Source organism: Procambarus clarkii, chromosome 43 (assembly GCF_040958095.1).
Source record: "Procambarus clarkii isolate CNS0578487 chromosome 43, FALCON_Pclarkii_2.0, whole genome shotgun sequence".
NCBI lineage: Eukaryota > Metazoa > Arthropoda > Malacostraca > Decapoda > Cambaridae > Procambarus > Procambarus clarkii.
Window position 1 is genome coordinate 32,803,531 of NC_091192.1, and position 22,962 is coordinate 32,826,492.

General features: G+C 41.8%; 1 protein-coding gene across 1 annotated transcript in view; it reads left to right on the top strand.

Moving 5' to 3' along the window:
* LOC123755934 (transmembrane protein 209) overlaps positions 1–22,056 on the top strand; it is a 29,782-nt gene extending 7,726 nt beyond the window's left edge. Inside the window, exons 6-12 of the mRNA XM_045738904.2 lie at positions 2,373–2,553; positions 8,699–8,830; positions 9,383–9,501; positions 11,040–11,219; positions 11,425–11,583; positions 16,501–16,653; positions 21,341–22,056. Coding sequence (XP_045594860.2) covers positions 2,373–2,553; positions 8,699–8,830; positions 9,383–9,501; positions 11,040–11,219; positions 11,425–11,583; positions 16,501–16,653; positions 21,341–21,532 — 1,116 coding nt within the window. The 3' untranslated portion in view covers positions 21,533–22,056. The remainder of the gene's footprint in view (positions 1–2,372; positions 2,554–8,698; positions 8,831–9,382; positions 9,502–11,039; positions 11,220–11,424; positions 11,584–16,500; positions 16,654–21,340) is intronic.
* Positions 22,057–22,962: the final 906 nt, after the last annotated feature.

Sequence of the window (22,962 nt, forward strand, 5' to 3'; positions counted from 1 at the left end):
ATCTTCCGAAGGGTATAGACTTGTTCCTCTCAATGTTTGCTAATGATGCAAAAATTATGAGAAGAATCAAGACGGATGAAGATAGACAGACTACAGGGTGACCTGGACAAACTGGAGGAATGATCTAGAAAATGGCTGCTAAAGTTCAACTGAAGAAGTGTAAGGTAATGAAATTAGGCGAAGGGAGCAGGAGGCTGAACATAAGGTATCATCTGGGAGGTGAAATCCTGCAAGAGTCAAATAGAGAGAAAGATCTGGGGGTTGATATCACACTGAACCTGTCCCCAGAGGTCCACATCAAAAGGATATCATCAGCAGCATATGCTAGACTGGCCAACATAAGAACTGCCTTTAGAAACTTGTGTAAGGAATCGTTCAGGACCCTGTATACCACTTACGTCAGACCAGTCCTGGAATATGCAGCTCCAGCCTGGAGTCCATACCTAGTTAAACACAAAACAAAGTTAGAGAAGATTCAGCGGTATGCCACCAGGCTCGTCCCGAAACTGAGAGGTATGAGCTACGAGGAAAGGCTAAAGGAGCTGAACCTCACATCCCTGGGAAAACAGAAGAGTAAGGGGAGACATGATAACCACCTACAAAATTCTCAGGGGAATTGACAGGGGTGGACAAAGACAAACTCTTTAGCATGGGTGGGACACGAACAAGGGGACACAGGTGGAAACTTAATACCCAGATGTGCCACAGAGACTTTAGAAAGAATTTTTTCAGTGTCAGAGTAGTTAATGCACTAGGCAGTGATGTGGTGGAGGCTGACTCCATACACAGTTTCAAATGTAGATATGATAGAGCCCAGTAGGCTCAGGAATCTGTACACCAGTTGGTTGACAGTTGAGAGGCGGGACCAAAGAGACAAAGCTCAACCCCCACAAGCACAATTTGGTGAGTACAATTAGATGAGTACTTGTATGGTGATCAGGTGGCTTCGTTTATGGTGTCCCACCTGCATGTTTTGTTTCGGTGGCGGTATGAAGTCTCCTGGCGGTCTTTTTTTCTTCTTCTTCCTTAGGTTGTCTTTGATTTCGGAACGGGTTGTTTTGTCCTTTCTCTCTTGGTTGTTTCAGGACCGTCGTCTTATGCCAAATACTGTTGCCTTATATCGTGCAGTGCTGGCAGAGCCGCTCTGGGTGGATGTTACTTCCGCTCCGTTTTGCAAGCTGTCTCGTGCATTGTCTCGTGCCTGAGCTGTCCTGGTCGTTGGACAGGGTGCTCTCTCTTCTCTCCTGTCCTAGGTTCATGGTGGCCTCTGAGGGGTCAGATTGGGGAGCTTCATGCTCTCCTCCAGCACAGGGGTTTTTGCTCTTTTGGTCCTGGTGGTAGGTTTATTAATTTGCAGCCTTCTTCTTCTTTTCTGGTGAAGAATGAGCCAACAGCTTCCTGGAGGGGTCCTTGGGTGGTTGATGCTTCGTTTCCATCCCTTCTTGCTCCTTCTTATCTCAATCCATTCTTTCCCGTCTTCTTTCCAACCCTTTTTATCCCTTTTCTTTCTATTCCTTCTTACATCTCTTCTTTGCATCCCTTCTTACCCATTGTTCTTTCTATCCCTTCTTACCCCTCTTCTTTTCATCCCTTCTTATCCCCTCTTCTTTCCATTCCTTCTTAACCCCCCCTCTTCTTTCCATCCCTTCTCATCCCCTCTTCTTACCTCCTCTTCCATGCCTCTTCTCCCTTTTGTCCTCCCCTCTATTCCACTCCCCTCTTCCCCACCCTCTCTCCTCCCTCCACCTCTCAAAATTTATTATTATGAAGTGCTGTAACTGCTGAAGAATTCTATGTGGAGAAACAAATATTTCTGACTTCATGGAAATTGCATGGGGGGTGGTCTATGAATGGAGATATTTCTTAAAGCAATTCCACCAACTGGCCTATGACACTCCCTGCCCAGCATGTGTCATCTTGGAAAGTTGGGTGAGGCTAGCCCCAAGTGTCTGGCCTCCAACCCTTGGACAGGCAGGCAGAGTCTATGTTATAGATATAGATGAGTGGGTTGGGTCATTTATTTATTATTCCTATTTATTAAACTAAATTGTGCATGTTGCCTTACTGAGTAGGCTGTTGTACCATGTGGTTAATCTTAATGAATATTATATTGGTATTATATGTTGTAGTTGCTATGATAATTTTATAAATGCTCTACACACATTAAAATAGTGAAAGTGATTGTTTCAATATTTCTTAACCCCTAATCAAGTCATGACATAGCAGGAGTGGGCTTGTGTCATGACTTGATAAGGCTCCAGGATGGAGTGAAACATTTTCACCTTCATGTCTTTTCATGTGAGGGTGTTCATATGTGCGTGTTAGGTTACTTATTTGTGCATAGTTTTATACTTATTTATTTCAAATTCCAGAGCCCACAGCAGCATTCCTTCTCACAATCTCAGTTATCGGACTCGCTTCTTGGTCCCCGGCCCAGCAGCAGTGCTAGCAGTCCGGTCTCTCCTAAACTGCATCGTAATCCTATCTGTAATGAAGCAGAACTCTTCGCCTATTTATATCAACACAAAGAACGGAAAAAACACCAACAGATCAGTAAGTGCAGTTGTGTTTGTGTATGTAATGACCTAAGTGTAGTTACAGGATGAGAGCTATGCTTGTGGTGTTCTGTCTTCCCAGCACTCTGTCATATGATGCTTTGAAACTACTGACAGCTTTGGCCCCCAACACCACTTCACTTAACATTTTCCAACTGTCAACCACTGTTTGTAAAAGTGAATTTTCTTGTATTTCTTTGACAACTTTGTTTAGTTAGCTTAAATCTGTAATCTCTTGTTCTTGAAGTTCCAGGTCTCGGGAATTCTCCTTATCAATTTTGTCATTTCGTATGTAGTGATCATATCAGCTCTTTTTCTTCTATCTTCTAGTTTTGGCATGTTTGCCTCTAATCTCTCATCGTAGCTCTTGTCTTTCAGTTCCTGGAGTCATTTAGTTGCATGATTTTATGCCTTTTCCAGTTGATGTGCTTCTTAAGATATGGGCACCTTACAACTGCTGCATATTCCAGCTTTGGTCTCACAAAGGTCTTGAACAATTTCTTTAGTATTTCACCATCCATGTATTTAAAAGCAATTCTGAAATTGGAAAGTGTTGCATAGGCTCCTCACACAATGTTCTGTATTTCGTCCTCAGGTGATAGTTTTCTATTTAGAATTGCCCCCTAGATCCCTTTATCAGAATTTTTTAAAGCTTTTTCACATAATTTGTAGGTTGTGTGAGGTCTGTTTTCTCCTATTCCACATTCCATAACATGGCATTTATTCACTTAAATTTGATTTAATGTGAATAAATGGAATGTAAGTGTATGGAGTGGTGCTCCATACACTTATTTTGCCCAGATCTTCTTGAAGGGCATGACAATTGTCTAAGTTTCTTATCCTCAACAGTATCTTATCCACAAACATTTTTCATATAATTCTGTGTTCCATCTGATAGTGTTTATGTAGACAATGAACATCACCGGTGCCAGAACTGAACCCTGTGGTACTCCACTTGTGACATCTCTCCAGTCTGATATAGTGCCTCTGATTACTGCCCTCATTTTTCTGTCAGAAATTTATTTGTCCTCTCTGAAGCTTTTGAAATTAGAAGGCTCTCTTTGTCACTCCTCCAATATATTCCAGTTTCCAGAAAAACCTCTTACGAGGAAATTTGTCAAAAAGGCTGCTGCTTTTTTTTTTTGTCCTTCGATAGATGCAGTCAACCCAATCATCTCTTTCCTGTAAAATCTCTGACTTTATCATAGAAACAAAGTAAATTCGTTACACAGGATCTTCCTGATCGAAAATCGTACTGTCTGTTATTACATGATTTTTTCCAGGCATTTACCCATTTAACTATAATTGTTTTTCCAATATTTTGATTACTATACTTGTCAATGATACAGGTCAATAATTAAGAGGGTCTTCCCTGCTGCCACTTTTGTAGATTGGAACTATGTTAGCCTTTTCATATATATGTCAGGATCTCTGTACTCAGGGATGCCTGAAAAATCAATTGAAGTGGAATGCTGAGCTCGGGTGCAAATTCTCAATTTAGTTTGGCATTGTAACACATTTATTGGATTTAAATGTTTAAATATAGTATACAGTACAGTAACAACAGCATTTTCCATATCAAAGTCAGCAAATGAGTTATGTGCTCCTCTTGTGTTAATGATATGGTAGATAAATGCTTCATAAAGCTGTCTTCGGTGCCTGCTGTTTTAGTAGTCTTGCAGTTGATGCTTTTGTGGCTAGTTCCCTTGAGTTGGCACCTTGGTTCCTCTAAGGTGTCTTAGGGGATGTACAAATGTAGGCATACATGATGTTAGTCACTTGGGTTAAGAAAGTAGATTTTTTCCTTGGTACACTTTATATACCATCACAAGTCAAGCCAAGCCTGGGGCTAGGCGTGGGGAGTAGAGGAACTCCCAGAACCCTATCTAGCAGGTATCAAGCAAGTATCTCTCAGAACCCGAGGTGAAACTCCATCTGGGCATGTGTGTGTGTGTGTGTGTATGTGAATATTTATCTGTTTATTTTAGTGATTAAATGGTACATTATTGCAGTGTTACACAGACAGATTGCTTTTCGGGCAAATGTTTCACACATTCACAAGATTTCCAGTTGAACAATGCAAGTGGTTCAAGACTGTACCAGTGCATTGGATCTGCTTTATTTTATCTCTACTCTAAACTTGGAATAAATATTGAAGCCGTAGAACAGAACTGAACCGAAACCCTTGAACTCTTTTGAACACCTGCTTCATCATACAGCTTCAATAATTTATTCATAGATTCATCACGTTCTTGTGATTTCATTATGCAAATTGAATTACTGTATCCTTTTCTGAGGGGAGCCCCTTCGGCTCCCCGGAGCTTATCCAGGCTGGTATGCTAATGTCAGACTTTGCCATCAGTCATGTGGATGGAGTTCTATGGGTCTACCGGGGACCACGAGTCAGAACCTGGCCCCCTCAGAGAGGCAAGGGGGCAATGGCCTATAGAAACCCTGTGTGGTTGGAAGCATTCTATGTCTGCCATTGACCGGGTCAGGCACCCAGAAAGGTAAGCGTCTCAAAACAAACCCCTATTCTGGTGAAAATTGCTACCACTAGCTGAAAAAGTGGATAGAACTCCCCTACAAGAAATGAGCAAACGATCATGACATCATATGTCACTGCGCCGCTGTCTGCGCAGCTCCCTTCTTCCTGGGAGGGAAAAGGGGGAGCCCCAGACCTGCCGCGCCGGCTATCCACCATCAGTTCTTCGGCTGATGCTAGAGGCTGAGGTCGTGTGTTCCAGCTCAGGTGGTTGTTTCAGCACCTAGAGTGTGGTGACTGTCTTCTAGGTGGTGCGTGAGCCAGGAGTGATTCTCCCGTACTCGGGCTGCATGTGCCTAGGGTTTCCTTCCCTAGGTGCCCTGTAAGTACTGCCCTTGGGGCTTGTGGCCACCTTCCACAAGTTCCTTGGGTTCTGCCCCTGCTAGGCCGTTTACTGCTTGGTTTTTGGTCGCCCTTTGTGTGCTCGGGGTGTTCTGTCTCCCTTGTTCGCCTTAGGGTAAGGGGCAGTTTTGCACTGGTAGGGCGCAGGGTACTGCGCAGCTTGTTTTCACCAATCATGGCGGCTGGCTCTGTTCCGCCTGGGTACGCTGTCCTCTTGTGGGGTTTTCTTTTTCTTTTTGTTTATCTGCCTGGTGGGGGTCTGCCTTTGTTCTTGCCCCCTATGTCCCCTGTGTGCCAAGTATTCTTCCTTCCAGTGGTTTCCCCTGCTAGGTCCCCGTGAGTGTACATGTCCTGGGGGTTCAGTTCTTAGAAGGTTGTTTGGTAGATTTGGGTGCCAGTTAGCAGTACCCTGCCTGGGATTACCTGAGCACGAGTCCTATTATAGTAAATGCTCAGGACCCTGGGAAACCCCTGGGGGCGCGCGGGCCCGATGGATGTGACCCCGGAGTTCCCCATAGCTTCCAGCGAGTTTGAGGGTCGGTGACATCTATGGCCTGGAGTCCTGCGAGTTTTGTTGCTTGTTGTGACTCGGTTACCCAGTCTTATGCTGACTCTGTGGGTGCAGGCAGCAAGGGCATTGCACGTTGAGCTTCGATGGTGGGAACACACTCAGTTGTTTGCTCCCCGGAACCCCCAAGGCTGCCCCGTTTTAGTTGGTGTTGGGGCTTGGGGGTGTTGGTTGCTTCGGTTCCTTCCACGCCCCCTTGTCTTTCCCCTGTTGTGGTCTAGTCTGGTCCCCCCTTCCTACGTGCATCCGGATCCTTACCATCTGTGGGTTCGGGGTCGGGGCGGGGCTTCGTTAGTTTTGAGACTTGGGCGATCTTGGGAAATTCCTCTTCCGGGGGTAGCGACGGGGGCATTCGGCATCCGTCAGCACATAGATGATTGCCCCTATTTCGACCCGTCCAGTCCCACTCATATGCATGTCCAACCCATGCTCGAGTCGATCAAGGGGCCCACCTCATCCATATTACGAGGTATGATGGTTGAGGTGCAGGTTATGTACTCACCTAGTTGTGCTCACCTGGTTGTGCTTGGGGGATTGAGCTCTGGCTCTTTGGTGCTGCCTTTCTGCCGTCGGTCGCCTGGTGTGCAGGTTCCTGGGCCTGCTGGGCTCTATCATATCTACATTTGACCCTGTCTGGAGTCAGCCTCCACCATTTCTCTGCCTTCGCCGAGAGAAGTTACTACATGTTGCATGTTACATGTTGCGTGTTGCTGGTGCATGTGTGCATTGGTAACGTGTACCATGGTGACATGTGGTACTTGTTACTTTGTCAGGAGGTTGTGGGGTGACATTTTGCTGCAGTTTTGTGCCTGGCGTTGCGTGTTGGGGATTGCTTGTGGCGTTTTTTGTGGTCTTATCTGGGGTCCCTCTTTCCTTTCCCATCTTAGAGTGCCTGGCTTGGTCCTTCCATGTACAATGGTTTCTCTGTCCTCGCCTAGTTGTCCGCCCCTGGTTGTGCTTCCTGGGGTTGAGCTTTGGCTCTTCCGTCCTGCCTCTCTCCCGTCGCTTCCCTGACATCACCTGGGCTTTGTCATGTCTGCACGTGCAGCTGTGTGTGGGGTCAGCTTCCATCACTTCCCTTCCTCGTGCATTCCATTTGTTTACTACTCTGCCGCTGGAATGTTTCCTTCTTGCATTTCTTTGGCTTCTTTGGGCGCTCCTTCCGCCTGTGTCATATGGTGCGTGTGCAATTGTGTGCATTGATCTTTTTCTCGTTTTTCTCCTACACACGGTTGTGTGTTTTGTTTGTGCCTTTTGGCCCTCCTGTTGCTAGGTTTGGGTTCCTGTTTTCCTGGCTTGCCCTGCCTGTTGGCATTTTCAGGGTCTTGCAGTGTCCCTTCTCTGTAGTCTCGCGTCAGACCCGTAGTCTCCGATCTCCTGGCGAGCTTGCTCTCGTTGGGGAGTTTTCTGTTCAGCAGACGTTCCATCTCCTTCTTTGCCGGCTTGGGTTTCCGGCTCTGCTTGCTCGGTGGTCGCACCCGAGATCGTCCCGCGGCTCCGCCTCTTCCTGGGCTCGAATGAACCTTGATGGGGCTGGTTAGGTTCTGCCTCGAGTCTCTCACCTTCGGTTGGTGGTCAGGTGGCTTCGTTGTTGGTGTCCCACCTGCGTGCTTCTTCTTGGCAGCAGTATGGGGTATTTTGGCAGTCCTTCCTTTTCCTTCTGTCTCTTCTTAGGTGGCTACATTTGTTGACGTCAGCTTGGCTTTTCTGGTGGGGGTTTGGGGCCGTCATCTTGCCGCATACTGTCGCTTCGTTTCGTGCGGCGCTGGTGGAGCCGCTTCGGCTTGCTTCCGGTCTTGGTGTTGCATCTGCGCCGTTTGTAAGCGGTCTCATGCATTGTTTCACCTCCGGCCTGCTCTTGCTCCGCCTGAACCGTCCTGGTCTCTGGACAGTGTGCTCTTTCTTCTCCTCGGTTGGTTGTGACCCCTTCGGTTCAGGTTTGTTTCTTGAAGACTTTTCTTGTTGGCATTTGCCTCTAGGGGTTGGGTCGCTGAGCTTCTTGCTCTCCTCTGATGCAGGGGTTTCTGCTCCTTCGGTCGTGGCGATTGGTTTTTTCGGTTGCAGCTGTCTCCCTTTTTTCTGGCACGGAATGAGGCTGCTGCTTTCTGGAGGGGTCCTTGGTTTGTTGGTGCTTGTTGGTCAGGCCGGGGGTGCATCGTGTTTTGTGTCCGGTTGTGGCCCTCCGCTGTTATTTGCGCGCCACGGCTTCTGTGTCCGGGACGCGCTTTGGGTTGATCCGGTTCCGTTCCTCCCTGTTCGCTGGTGAAGGTCTCCCAGGTTATCCGCCGTGTTATTGCAGCTAGCCAGCCTGTGTTCTATCTCCGTGCCCATGACGTTCGTACATTCGCTGCTCTTGCTGCCGTCGTGGCAGCATGTCCTAGCTGACATTCGGGAGCATGGCTTTTGATGGTAGTACAATACTGTACACTCCCCAACTCAAAGTCGAGACAACTGGCTGCAACCGCCAACCCAAGGTGACACAGGCCCGAATGGGCCCGGGAACGACATGAGATATCGAGCAGCCGGTAAGCTCATAGAACTCCATTCACATGACTGACGCCAAAGTCTGACATTAGCATATCAGCCTGGATAAGCTCCGGAGAGCCTCCGGGTCTCACCCAGTAAATAGCGTTTCATTACATTCAATGTTGTTTTTTTTTTTTTTGAGATTTTGGCCTTACTTTCCAGTGTCTCAATCAGAAAGCACTAACACTATGAACAGTTCCCTGTGGGCGTACGGAACGTCGCCTCACTTGCAACTCTCCGACCATGGTAGTATCCTCCGCAAGAATGTCTACCAGGCTGCCACCAAAGACATTGGTAATTTGGATTTTCAATTTTTTTTTTCTCAAATATATAAGCTTTGTTATTTTCATTGTGTCCTACATGTTAGAATAACAAATTTCTTCATATTACTTTCATGATCTTAGTCAGCTCAGGAAGAAAATTTTGGCTTTATTTTTATCTGTAATGTTTATAACCTAAGAATACCGTATTTCCTGGAGTATAAGACACACCTAATTAAAAGAGATATTTGTGGATTTTTATTTTCTTAGCATATTTCATTTTACATTTATTGGAAGTGACTTTCAAGTACTGTAGTCTTGTAAGGGTAAAAACATGATTTTGTGCATGTAAATACAGTACAGTATATGTGAATGGTGGTTGACCAAAAACATGTGTCCTATGTGTCAGAAAATACTATATTTTTTTATCACTTATAGGAATTATTTGGTTGGTAACTTTTTATTCCTGATTTATTAAATTTGCTTCAAATGGTGAAATTTTTCAGTTGTCTTGGCATTGCAGTCTGATTATGTCTAGTTTTTCTTTATTTTTATTAAATTAATTAGAGCTTATGTTGATCTTCAGGCCAAGAAACAAATTCTGCCGACAGCAAGAGTGACGATTCCAAAACTTCCACCCTGTGCAGCAACACCGTCAGCAAAATATGGCGCAAAAGGAATGTCTCCCCAGAGCAACTCTTTCAGGTAATTTTCTGCTCACCAAGCCAATAGCTCAGGATCCTAAAAGAACACCAGGTCTTTGGCAATCAATGGTTTCCCATTGTTGGGGACAGGAGGTTTGCTAAATAATTTACTGAGGTACAACTAGGCCAAGACCTTCCACTGGATGTAACCTATAACAGTTGCCTAACTCCCAGGTACCTGTTTAAAGCTAGGTGAATTTTTATTTTTTTTATTTTATTTATATATATATAAAAGAAGGTACATTGGGATTGTGAGGATACATAGCATAGTAATAACATTCTTGTAAAGCCACTAGTACGTGCAGCGTTTCGGGCAGAATGAAGGAATGAAGTATAAAGAAAGTTGTCAAAATGTTTGTCAAAACAATACAGTAATTTGGGTCACCAAAATAGGCAATTATCCTTCGGCTAACTGGTAATTAGTGAGCTGCCTGCCACATTGACCACCAGGTGGCAGTACCAGCTACACAAGGTTGGAGGCACCTCATTTGTTGCTCTTGCTTTTTCCATGGAATCCACCTTGTTTTTATTTAGTTTTTTTTTTTTTTTTCTAAGGCTGGGCTGTCTCTGCCCTTCCATATTGTAGTTGTGTTGGGTCAGGCGAGTGCACACAAATTAGTCTTTTTATCATGACTATCCAATTATACCTTTCTTGTGTATCTTCACATGAATAAAGTATGTTAAATAAACAGCCTTCATATCAGTTGATCTATTTATTTATTTATGCATTTGGTTAAACCTGCTGCAAGAGTTTGGAAGTTTGGATTCCAGTAATTCTAATGTCCTGGTAATCCAGACGAGTTCATGTTTTCTACCTTTTAACCAGAATAGGAATTTGGATTATTGAGATTTATGCTAAATGAACACCCAGATATATTACAGTTCAGGTTCTTGACCTCTTTGACTCGAATAAATATTCAGGTTATTGAGATTTATTCTGAATGGGAAACCAAAATAAATTCAAGTTTGAGTTCTTGGCCTTTCATCATGAATCAAAATTTCAGTCAGTGAGATTTTTACCAAATGAAAACTTGAATAAATTTTAAAAATAAGTTTTTTGGACATTCCTAGTAAAAAAAATTGGCTAATTTGAATGGGAGAGGATCCTATATCATTTGGATTATCAAGCGCATCCCTCTTGTGAAACAGATTCTTTTAGTTATATACAGCACCTATTTCTGTTTATGACATTTGAGATCTTATTGTGCTTGACAGTGTAGAGAGAGATGACAAGAACCTGTGTAGGAAAGGGACAAACGTCAGTAAACATGTAAAAGTTAGCTTGAATACTGCCTAAGAATGCATCATCATTGGAAGGAGAGAACAAAATCTTGATTTATTCTTGTGCGGAACTTTACTTCAAATTCTAATCGTGAAAATCCACCAATTTTAAATTTTTGTATTTGTTTCTCTGATAGGTTAAGGTTCATGTGAGTATTCCAATGAAATTTTGTACGCAAGATTACCTCAATATTTTTGTTATGCTGAAGGATTTGGCAGATATTTATTGCCTTAATTTAATTACAGTAATGTAAATAGTTTACAGAAAATTTGCGGATTTGGATGTCTGCAAACCTTTTGGTTCCGCTAGTGCAAGATATTGACACTACTAACAAGGCCTTGAGATCAGTAGCACCCGAGATCCAGATAGGTTGTGTTGGTGTTGACAAGCTCAAGAAGACGGCACAGAACATATCTGGGCTCAAGCAGCTGGCTGATGTGAGTTGCAATTACAGTACTGTAATTCTTTCTTAAGCAATTTATATAGTTCAAATAAATGTTCTTGTAAATAATAAAAGCTCCTAAAGTTTCAAGCATCTTCAGAAGGCCTACCTGGATTGTACCTGGATGAGGATCTGGAAATTTTACTCTCCATGCCTGGCCCATCATCAGTAACAGCTTCATATATTGCATCATTTATCAGGTTGTGCCATTCCTGGATGTTACAATACACCAAGACTACCTCGTTCACCGTCTTCGAGAGTTGAGTGCTGGTGGAGCTATTTCTGCGTACCGGTGGAATAGAGGGAGCTCTACTTTTAATGGGAAGCAATGGAAAGAAGAATACCCTACTGACACAGCTGTACGTGTTGATTAGAAATCGTTTTTATAAATTAATTTAGGGCTTCAAGCATTTGCTCTATTATATATTGCAATTTTGTAGATACATGTAAGGCAGTTATGTTGCACATGATGATTGTCCTTAAAGTTATGAAGGTATGATGACCAAACCACACATCAGAAAGTCATTTTCTGGTGTGTGGTTTGGAGATCATATCTTCAGCCATGTTATTATGACTCATTGTCTGCCTATAGAGAAAATGTAACATTTATGTAGTAAAATTTTGATGGGCATTTTAATTAAAATAATCTGTCATGTTGTACTTCCATATATAAGTCCATAACCCTAAAGCTCATGTGTTCCCTGGTTGTTATCTGGCACTGGGTTTGGGCCAGGTTTCCTTCCTTGGTGGTCAGATTGTGTTTACCTATCGCCATCTGAGATACCTTTTGAGGGGGGGGTTTGAATTTCTTCTCTGTGTCAACTCTGCAAGTGGATGATATTGAGATATATTTGATTTTACCCAGACAGCTAAGGAGACCACTACCAACATTAACGTAACATTAACGATACCGCGCAATACATTAATAGCAGTTTTAGTGTCTAGCGCTTTCATTTAAACGCCCCACGTGGGATAGGGGCAGCTATAGTGCAGCCACGACCGATAGTTGGTAGACGCCATCTAGAAAAAAATCGTGGTCAACATTCCTGGGTGTAAGAGCCTCAGTACTGAGCGAGCCACCAAGGCTGATGCACACAGCACGAGCTCACAACACCGCTGTTCAGCTTTTGACCACAGCATCGCCTAAAAATATCAAAATATATATGTACATGCTAATATTTAGCGATGATAGTATTACAGAAGACCCTTGACTATGATAAAGCTGACCAGGATTCTGATAATAGTAGGATGGTAGTGATATTTAGCGCTGTGCTCCATGGTGGGAGGAGTAATGGTGAGGGAGGGAGGGTAGTGGTGTCATCTTCTGACTGTGTGGGACCACCTTTTATTGACTGGACTTACCATACCTGCTTAGTGGTTCTCTATGGTGAACACAAATGTAGATACTTATATATAATGTGTGTATAGAGTGTAATAACAGCAATAGGAGTATGTTGGGAGCTGCCATTTTGGTGAGGGAGGTGCGTCATCTGCATGACATGTCAAGTTGTTTACTGGTGGCCACTATGGTCTTTGGGCACCATACCAGCTTATTTGTACAAGTATGATGAATAAAACAGGTAGATACTTATATATAATGTGTGTATATAGTGTAATAACACCACAAACACTATTGTTGGAGGAGAAATATTAGTGCATCTGGCCTTGAAGCAGAGAGGGTAGCAGCCACCAGCTGACTATGTGTGTGGCTACGTCTCTTATTGCTTGAACTCACCATACAAGCTTAGATGTACAGTTATGGTGAACAAAACATGTAGATACTTATATTTAACATCTGTGTATAGTGAATAAAAGCAAAAACAGTATGGTTGGAGGAGTATGTTGGTGAGTGAGGGAGGTGGCGGCGAGTGGCTGGCTGGCTGGTTAGTGAAGGCCACTCTTCGTTGCTTTTTGACTCACAATACCAACTTAGTGGTTCGTTATGGTGAACAAAACATGCAGATACGTATATATAACCTGTGTATATAGTGTAATAACAACAAAACTATTTCTTTATTGTTTTATGAACATAATAATTGAATCACTAATATGAACACAATAATTTTGAGTACAGCGATGGTTCACACATTTTATTATACAAATATATCACAATACACACTATTGAATGCTATTACTGCAAAAAAAAAAATAAGAAAAAATCAGACATTGAAATAATTAGGTAATAATATCTTTGAGGCAACCCCCGCCTGACAGCTCAGGCAGAGCAGACCTCATCTGACGACTGCTCTGTCAATGCCTCTTTTTTGCCAGACTTCCCCGCCCTATTGCGCCCAAAATATGCCACCTACGATTTCCCCCCCCCCCCCCCCCCCCTCCCTCCCCTTGATCTGGGAACACAAATGAACACTTTTATAAGACAAAAGAATTTTTTGGAATTTTGCCCCTGTGGGTGTTGAAGCCATTATGACCCTTAGTGTCCCAAGGGTTAACATTTTAACGCAACCGGACCATAAATATACGGCCCGCTTGGCTAACGGGTTCCGCAACAGTGCCGTAAATAGCCGGCCGATCTAAAAAAAACATATAAAATCCAATTCTTATTCGATCGACTTGGGGTTAGTATGAAAATGTTTGGCATTAAATTTCTGTTTTCTCTAATAAGCACATGACCTATTTGAGAAAACGGCATTGTATTGTAACTTAGAGGAGAGACTATTGAGTTGTTGACACAACGAGGGTAATCGCCCACTTCACACACTCTTGGTGTGGGCCGCGATCATGATTCTACATTTATATGTACATGTCTGTGTAGAGAATTTTATTGCTAGTTCAGTGATATAAAATATAACGCTGTAGGACTAATGTGGAGCTGACAACAAACAAAAGAGTATGAACATTTTGTTGCTGTTTGGGCGTACGGCGAGACGGCAAGTGATCTACGTTTTATTTATTTCGTGGTGGGATAGCTAATGCTTTGGTGACATGTTATACATATGATCTTGTAGAGAATGTTATTGCCAACACATTGATACCAAAATGAAATACGTAGCTCGAGAACTGGTGTCAGGAGAGTGAAAAGATTACACACTTTTTGGTGTTTACGCTCAAGAGCCCAAAACGCCACGCGCACAATGCGCTATTTTTTTTCACGGGGCGCGCGCGCATTAAAATGTTAATTAATATGGTATGGTTAAATCTGTGCTTCTTTGTCCTTTGTTCCTAGCCCTGTTTGCCTGTTGTTCCTAGCCCTGTTTGTCCGTTGTTCCTGGCCCTGTGTGTCCGTTGTTCCTGGTCCTGTTTGTCCGTTGTCCTGGCCCTGTTTGTCTGTTGTTCCTGGCCCTGTGTGTCCGTTGTTCCTGGTCCTGTTTGTCCGTTGTCCTGGCCCTGTTTGTCTGTTGTTCCTGGCCCTGTTTGTCTGTCGTTCCTGGTCCTGTTTGCGCGTTGTTCCTAGCCTTGTTTAACTTGTATTTGAGTGCTTTGTATGTTTTCCAAGTGCACAACTAGGTAATGTTAAGGGATTCTATCTTGGTCATGGCTTTATACACTGTCCCATAATTGGTATTGGTTGGGTGTTAGATGTACAACTTGCGAACGATACTTGTGTGTGTGGCATGCCTGGCAATTTGTATTATGGCCCAGGCAGCTGGTATTCGTTCCTACTGGGAAATCTGTTTACCTCTTCTCTGTTGGTTAAGACAAGACAACCGCAACCGCATTTGACTGATTCAGAAGTTGATTTGCCTCACGCAGCTTTCCTGGTTCTAAGAGTTTCTTTGAACACTAATGCTTATTTTTGTCGTGTTTGTCATTGTACCTGCTGGATTCAAGAGTGCTTTCACCCTCGGGTGTATGCTAGTCAAGTGGCCCTCTTAGGCCGCAGCATATTAGGCTGCAACCTTTTCTCGTGATCATGTCTTGAAGTATAGGCTGTTGCAGCTCTCTTGATTTCCTTCTTTAATGTTTAAAATCAAGTTGTGGCTTAGCTTCATTATTGAGTTTAAACGCAAGAATGCTGTGAAATGGGTTGAATACCTGTCGAAGAGCAAAGAATAGGAGGATCAATATCCCCACAGTCCAGTCTCTGACCAGGCCTACTAGTTAGTGGTCATGTCAACCAGGGTGTTTAACACGGTTGCTTGCAGCCTGATTTATGAGTCGCAGCCTGGTTGATCAGGTATTCTTTAAAGATGTTTACGTTTAAATGATATTGGTGTTTAGAAAGTAAATTGAAGCTGAATATTGTTTCATGTGCTGGCAAGATGAACTCTCTGCCTAGAATCATACTCCCCAGTTTAGGCGTCTAGAAGTCTGTATGTCTAGTGTACATAGTCTAGAAGCCTTTTGGTTTTATTTGGTTATGTTCAAGAAGAGGAATAAACCCAGGAATTAGAATTATGGCAGTTTTGTTTGTAACGTAACATTCAGTTTATAACGTTATGTTTAGTTTACACGTACTGAGAATTGTTTTATGTTAAGTTTACTCACTAGTATCCAATGCTGTAAATTATTTTACCATCAGTGTTTTAAATGTGAAGCCATTACATTTGGTATAAGAAGATATTAATTTACAGTAATGAGGAATCTGGCCTGTGTTGCCATTTAGTGTTTTAAATTTTGAGTGTGTTGCCATAACGTAACTCATCAAAATTTTGTTGGTAACAATTAGATGTAAATACTATTTCAGTAAATGTGTGTTACTTTTATTATTGTGTTTGATATTAAGTCCCCAGTTTTACTTTGTAAACTGTTTACCTGGGTTTGTGACCAAGTACAAGTACCTGTACCACCATCTGAGCTTGAGCTGAGGCCAAGTACTGTACCACTATGTTGGAGTTTACCTGGCAGCAGTAGAGAGTAAACCAGCCAGGTGGCGACCTTGAGAAAAAGTTTGTTGTTTTTGTTGGGGGCTAGGTCGAAGGTACAGAGCCCCATGCATTGATGATTGCGAGCAGACTGTGGCCTGGGAAGTCTCAAACCTTATTCCACTCCTCACGGAGTACAAGGGTGGGGTGTGTGTGACCAAAGTACCCCCAAACCACCACCACCATCACCCATCCTCGGTGATTGTGGCACCACTAGGAGAAAATACTGAGCCACAATATTAGATGGAAAAACAGCAAATAAAAGTCTTTTCTGAAGGTTTCTGTCTTGAGACACTTGGTTGGTTTTCGTGTTTTAGATAGTTTTAACTATTTTATGTACAGTATTGCTGTATTCCTGTACATGCATAGGTTGGAATATACATGAGTGAAATAAATTGGGAAAATCTTTTCCTGCTATAAAAAATATAATTTTAATATATTCTTTTATTTCAGATATTATTGCATTTGTTTGCAATGTACATGGATCGTCAGTTGCCACCAGATATTCAGCAGCCAGAGGGTCGAATGTTCTCAAGTACCCATGTGATCAAAGCTCCAGAGAAACCTGTTAAACCTACCACCAGACCTCTGCTTCATCTGAGTCAGGTAATAACTTGGAATGAACCCTTAAATGGTTTATCAAATTGAAAGTTCTACATTGTGGTGCACATGAAAAAAAAATTAGTTCACAAAACTATTGTGTGAAAATCTCATTTGGTGATTCAGACACAAGAGGTAATTACTTACAGCAACTGGAACTGTTTAACCACTGTACTAAATGTCTGTTTATTGTGACAACTTCATGGTGCACATAAAAAAAAATCCCTAATCCAAATTTTTTCTTTTTAACATTGTTAAAATGCATTCTTTGGTCATAGGAAATTAAAAAATAATTGTATACGACTTACTTTGGACGTGATACAGTACTTTTGGATACGAGGATGTTTCACAATTTATGGACATTGAGTGAGTAGTTGCTTTGAGGTGCTTACCCCTACAGGAGCCTTGGGGCACAAGATGCCATGAAGATATTTTAACATATTTATTTCAATGCCTCTGAAGGTTTTTTTCTGTGGTTTTTGCAGTAATATTATTCATTAGTGTGCAATTTGATGAATTTATATAATGAAATGTGTAGAACATCGCTATGCTGAAAAATATGGAGCACATGTTAGTGATACATACTGTATAAGTATAGATGCCACACCTGTGACAGGTAAAACAATGCTTTTCTAGAAAAACAGCGCCATCTGTTGCATGTAAGAGCAACACACATGCTATACTAAATATGTTACAATTACATTTCAATGTTTCTGATTACATTAATTAATAAATTTAATTTTCATAGATTTTGATTTATTTTCATTTTGATTTAATTATTTTGTGAATTGCGTTGGAATTGAGATGTGTTGTTTACCATACCATTCATTTCGTGAGTATAGTTTATTTTTTTATTTTTTCATGTTTTCATTTCATTTTTTAACCGTTTTTCTTGGTACATACGTTGCTGAGCCACTTATATTATATAAATGCAAATTATATACTTTATTTTTAAACAATTGCATTATATCACTTAAATATTAGTTAACCTAGCTAGTTATAGTTAATGAGTTGGTAAGTAATTTACGTACTGCTTTGAGATTGTAAACTCATGTTATAACAAATCTGCAAGAAAAGAAGTATTATGGCAAAGATATGCACAAGAAAGAGGATCCAATTTCCCCTAGACAACCTGTTTGAACCTCTTCAAACTCTCCTTCCTGTTATTTTGTAATAATGCAGACCCGATGCTCAGTTACCTGGTTGATGGGGTTCTGGGAGTTCTTCTACTCCCCAAGCCCGGCCCGAGGCCAGGCTTGACTTGTGAGAGTTTGGTCCACTAGGCTGTTGCTTGGAGCGGCCCGCAGGCCCACATACCCACCACAGCCCGGTTGGTCCGGCACTCCTTGGAGGAATAAATCTAGTTTCTTCTTGAAGATGTCCACGGTTGTTCCGGCAATATTTCTTATGCTTGCTGGGAGGACGTTGAACAACCGCGGACCTCTGATGTTTATACAGTGTTCTCTGATTGTGCCTATGGCACCTCTGCTCTTCACTGGTTCTATTCTGCATTTTCTTCCATATCGTTCACTCCAGTACGTTGTTATTTTACTGTGTAGATTTGGTACTTGGCCCTCCAGTATCTTCCAGGTGTATATTATTTGGTATCTCTCTCGTCTTCTTTCTAGTGAGTACATTTGGCGGGCTTTGAGACGATCCCAATAATTTAGGTGCTTTATTGCGTCTATGCGTGCCGTATATGTTCTCTGTATTCCCTCTATTTCAGCAATCTCTTCTGCTCTGAAGGGGGAAGTGAGTACTGAGCAGTACTCAAGACGGGACAACACAAGTAACTTGAAGAGTACAACCATTGTGATGGGATCCCTGGATTTGAAAGTTCTCGTAATCCATCCTATCATTTTTCTGGCTGTCGCAATATTTGCTTGGTTATGCTCCTTAAACGTAGGTCGTCAGACATTATTATTCCCAAATCCTTTACATGCTGTTTTCCTACTATGGGTACATTTGATTGTGTTTTGTACTCTGTATTAAGTTTAAGGTCCTCATTTTTACCGTACCTGAGTACCTGGAATTTATCACTGTTAAACATCATGTTATTTTCTGATGCCCAGTCGAAAACTTTATTAATATCAGCTTGAAGTTTTTCAATGTCTTCAGCCGAGGTAATTTTCATACTGATTTTTGTGTCATCTGCAAAGGATGATACGAAGCTGTGACTTGTATTTTTGTCTATATCTGATATGAGAATAAGGAAAAGCAGCGGTGCAAGGACTGTACCCTGAGGTACAGAGCTTTTAACTGCACTTGGACTAGATTTTATATGGTTGACCGTTACTCGCTGAGTCCTGTTTGACAGAAAACTGAGTATCCAGCGTCCTACTTTACCGGTTATTCCCATTGACTTCATTTTGTGTGCTATCACGCCATGGTCACATTTATCGAAAGCCTTTGCGAAGTCCGTGTATATCACATCAGCATTCTGTTTTTCTTCTAATGCCTCAGTGACTTTGTCGTAGTGCTCAAGTAGCTGCGAGAGGCATGATCTTCCCGCTCGAAATCCATGTTGGCCTGGGTTGTGAAGGTCATTGGTCTCCATGAAATTGGTGACCTGACTCCTAATCACTCTCTCAAATACTTTTATGATGTGCGATGTTTGTGCAACTGGTCTATAATTCTTTGCCAATGCTTTGCTCCCTCCCTTGTGTAGAGGGGCTATGTCTGCTACTTTAAGTGCATCTGGTATCTCCCCCGTGTCCAAGCTCTTCCTCCACACTATACTGAGTGCCTGTGCTACCGGCACTTTGCATTTCTTTATAAATATTGAATTCCATGAGTCTGGACCTGGGGCCGAGTGCATGGGCATGTTTTCAATTTCTCTTTCAAAATTTAGTGCGCTCGTGTTGATATCAGTTATATTTACAGGGGTTTGAATATCCCGCATAAAGAAATTGTCTGGATCTTCCACTTTCATGTTGTTTATTAGAGTGCTAAACATGTCCTCATACTGCTTTTTTAGGATTTCACTAATTTCTTTGTCATCCTCCGTGTATGAACCTTCATTTGTACGAATAGGTCCAATACTGGCAGTGGTTTTTGCTTTTGATTTCGCATATGAGAAGAAATATTTTGGATTTTCCTTTATTTCCTGAATTGCTTTCTGTTCTAACTGCCTTTCTTCAGTTTCATATGAGTGTTTCAGTCTTGTATATTTGTTAAGACATAGCCCTCTTGCTGGGCCAGAGCATTGTAATGGTGTTCACTACTGAGAGTGGTGTAGTTTTATGGTAATGGCATTTAGACTCTTCAGCTGTACGTTGGTGTGGCCCTCATGGTACACTTCACCCTCTGTTTATGGCTTTACACACTTATGTCCCTTTTAAATAGTGTGTAGGTATATTATTCACTTTATAATTTTGTTGTTACAGTACTTTAAACGTTCACATGGTAGATAAACAGCTTATTTTGTAGCGTGTACCCGTGGTGTTCTTGACTGATATTGTTTTGATAAGGACTGGCTGGTGATGGCTCTCGCCATGAGATGGCATTCTTCAGAGCAAGTATTCACTATTTGTGTCTGCAGAATTGAGCTATTAGCTCTTGGACCCCTCCTTTCTAACCAGTCTGTTTTTTCCTCTATTATATCTACAACATATATTTCTCTCTAGCAGCCCATAGCAGCTGTCTGACTCCCAGGTACCTATTTACTGCTAGGTGAACAGTGGCATCAGGGTGAAATAAACTCTGCCCATTTGTTTCCATCAGGAATCAAGCCCAGGCCATTAGGACTACAACCCCCGAGCGCTGTCCACTCAACCACAAGGCCTCTGTGAGCCTCGTGTGAAATGCGAGATACCCACCCTGTTTAAATATCGATTTACTCATGTTTACCAAATGTATTTGGTTAAACAGTTAACTATTGATTATGTTTATTTATTTCAGAGTATTTCCATAATTTATATGTCCATTGAACTTACTTACATATCCTTGTAGACCCACTACAGACGCACCTCTGTCTCAAATGGTGGCGATATGTTGATCACTTGTTCTTTGGGACTTTCAAATAGCTAGGCTTAGCCCATGTGCTTTTTGTTCTATAATAGCCATTGACCATGACTAACTAATATATGTTAGACTTTTAGTTCAATGTGGATGTTCTCCACAACAATCCTTTCATGATACTGTATACAGTGTTGAACAATATTGTGTAATTTTGACATTTCTGAACATTTGTCTCTTGGTCACCCCTTTAGGAAATATTCCATTTCTAGAAGGTGGAAGGGAGGTTCTGGGGAATTCTCAATGCTTGAAGGAGGTTTTGAGTGTACAGGAAAGTATCTTGTGATGGTCATTCAATGCTGTACTGAGTATTCTCTGGTGTGTCCACTTTTGTGACCCCTGTAAAGGTACAGGTATTGAGAAGATCCCACTGTTTACATATCAGTGACTAGGGGAGAGAGAGAGCTGGCATTTTATGCTCTGCCTCTTACCTATCTTAATATTACATTTTTCATCATAGTTTTTCATAAAGTTTTGGATGGAATTGACTTTGACAATCTCTACTTTCATTTCACTGTTCACCATCCATACAAAGGATATGGAAAGTCACACCAGCTCTGGCTGGAAGTGTCAATATTGTGTGGGGAGTGAGATATTGCCTATGGTAGCAACTGAGTAACCAGCTCATAATGGAGTGCTTTATATACACTCAAATGCCTTTTTCTTTTTTTTACAGGTAAATCCACCCCATGTGAAGGTAATTCTACCTCCAGATGAGGAATGTGAAGTTGGCTATGGCCGTAACAACTTCACACATGCACTGTTACTCTTTGTCCACCATGTCACCCACCAGCAGCACTCGCGCATTGCAAATATCAACCTTACTATGTCAGGAGTAAACCTTTCCTGGGTTGTCCGTAGCAGTTGAGAAAAGGACAAATTTATTTACTTCTAAATAGTAAATTTGAATCTCGTTGTGTTTTACATTTATCGTAAATATACATAAATATACAAGTCGAGGAAAGGAGAACTGGGTTTTGTTTATAATATTTGTGTGAAACATGTAAGTTATTAGTTTATATCTTTGAAATGTATTCCTATCTGTTCATTTAACAGTACCAATTGATATATCTAAATGCTTTAATGTGGAGGTTTGTTTGGATGTAGATATGATGTTAACAAATATTGGACTTGATTTCCTTACATATTTTTATTTCAGTACTGCACATTGAAACTCTGAATGATTTTTAATTGAATTTAAATTATACGTACAGTAGTTTAGCTTTTCTTACAGACCTTTTTACTTGATATTTTGTAAAATTTATGCTGTATAAATTTATTTTGTCCCAACATTTCCAGCATACAATAAAATGTGGAGATGAGCTAGATGTTGCCCGCTCTAGTGTTGTTCCCAAGGGGGGCACATTATAAGCATCCAGTTACCTTTATTCATTTGAGTTTGTTTACCCTTTCAAGTGCACATTTTGCAGTATTATTATATATTAATCACTAGACACTGAAAACCCTTTGTGCCAGAGATAGCGTCTGGCACGGTTAATACTGTATTTGTTTTTGTTTGGCCCCTGCCATACACAACTCGGTCCACATGTAAAATGAACCGAAAGTGGCAATTTTATTTCGTCCTGGATCCTTCTCAAGTTGTGACAGATTATGATGTTGCTTTAGATTTAGCTGCTCAGTGAAATGTCCATGTAGCACAGGCTATAGTGAGCCCGTAATTGAGTTTGTTGTTGTTCACGATAACCTTGTTACTGTGATATTTGGGTCAAAGTTTTAAATGGAGGTGGGGTTTCCTCCTTTTCTCCCATTCTTTTTAACTTCTGTTTAAGGGCACTGGTTTTAGTCTTGTTTTAATAACATTATCTTGGTAGCGGATATATATGCAGTGTTCACTCAAGTGTCCCATTCTTCAACTGATTTTCGAATCATTGTAGTTGCTGTGGATTTTGTATCTAATGCAGCTGCTCTTGTTGGATGAATGTTGAGTTTGATGCGCAAGGCTTTAGTTGCTTCACATTTCAGTAAGTAGAGTAATAGTGGCGCCTCTGCATCTGTTCCACAGACATGACATTTTTTTATCTATTGGGTTTACTACCTCCCAGCAGTACTTGTAACCAAGTCTGAGTCTGTGTATGGCTACTGCAATGTGTCTGGATACCTTTTTGCCAGGCTTGAAAGAGGAGTACTAAGTTCTTCATACCACATCACAGTGGATCTTCCTTCTGCTACTTTGGCTCTGTGGCGACTTTTGATAGTTTTTTCTCCTTAATCTGTGAAGAACTTGGAGGTATTTTAACCTGTACAAGGTTAAATCAGGAATTGGTGAAGGCAAGTGGG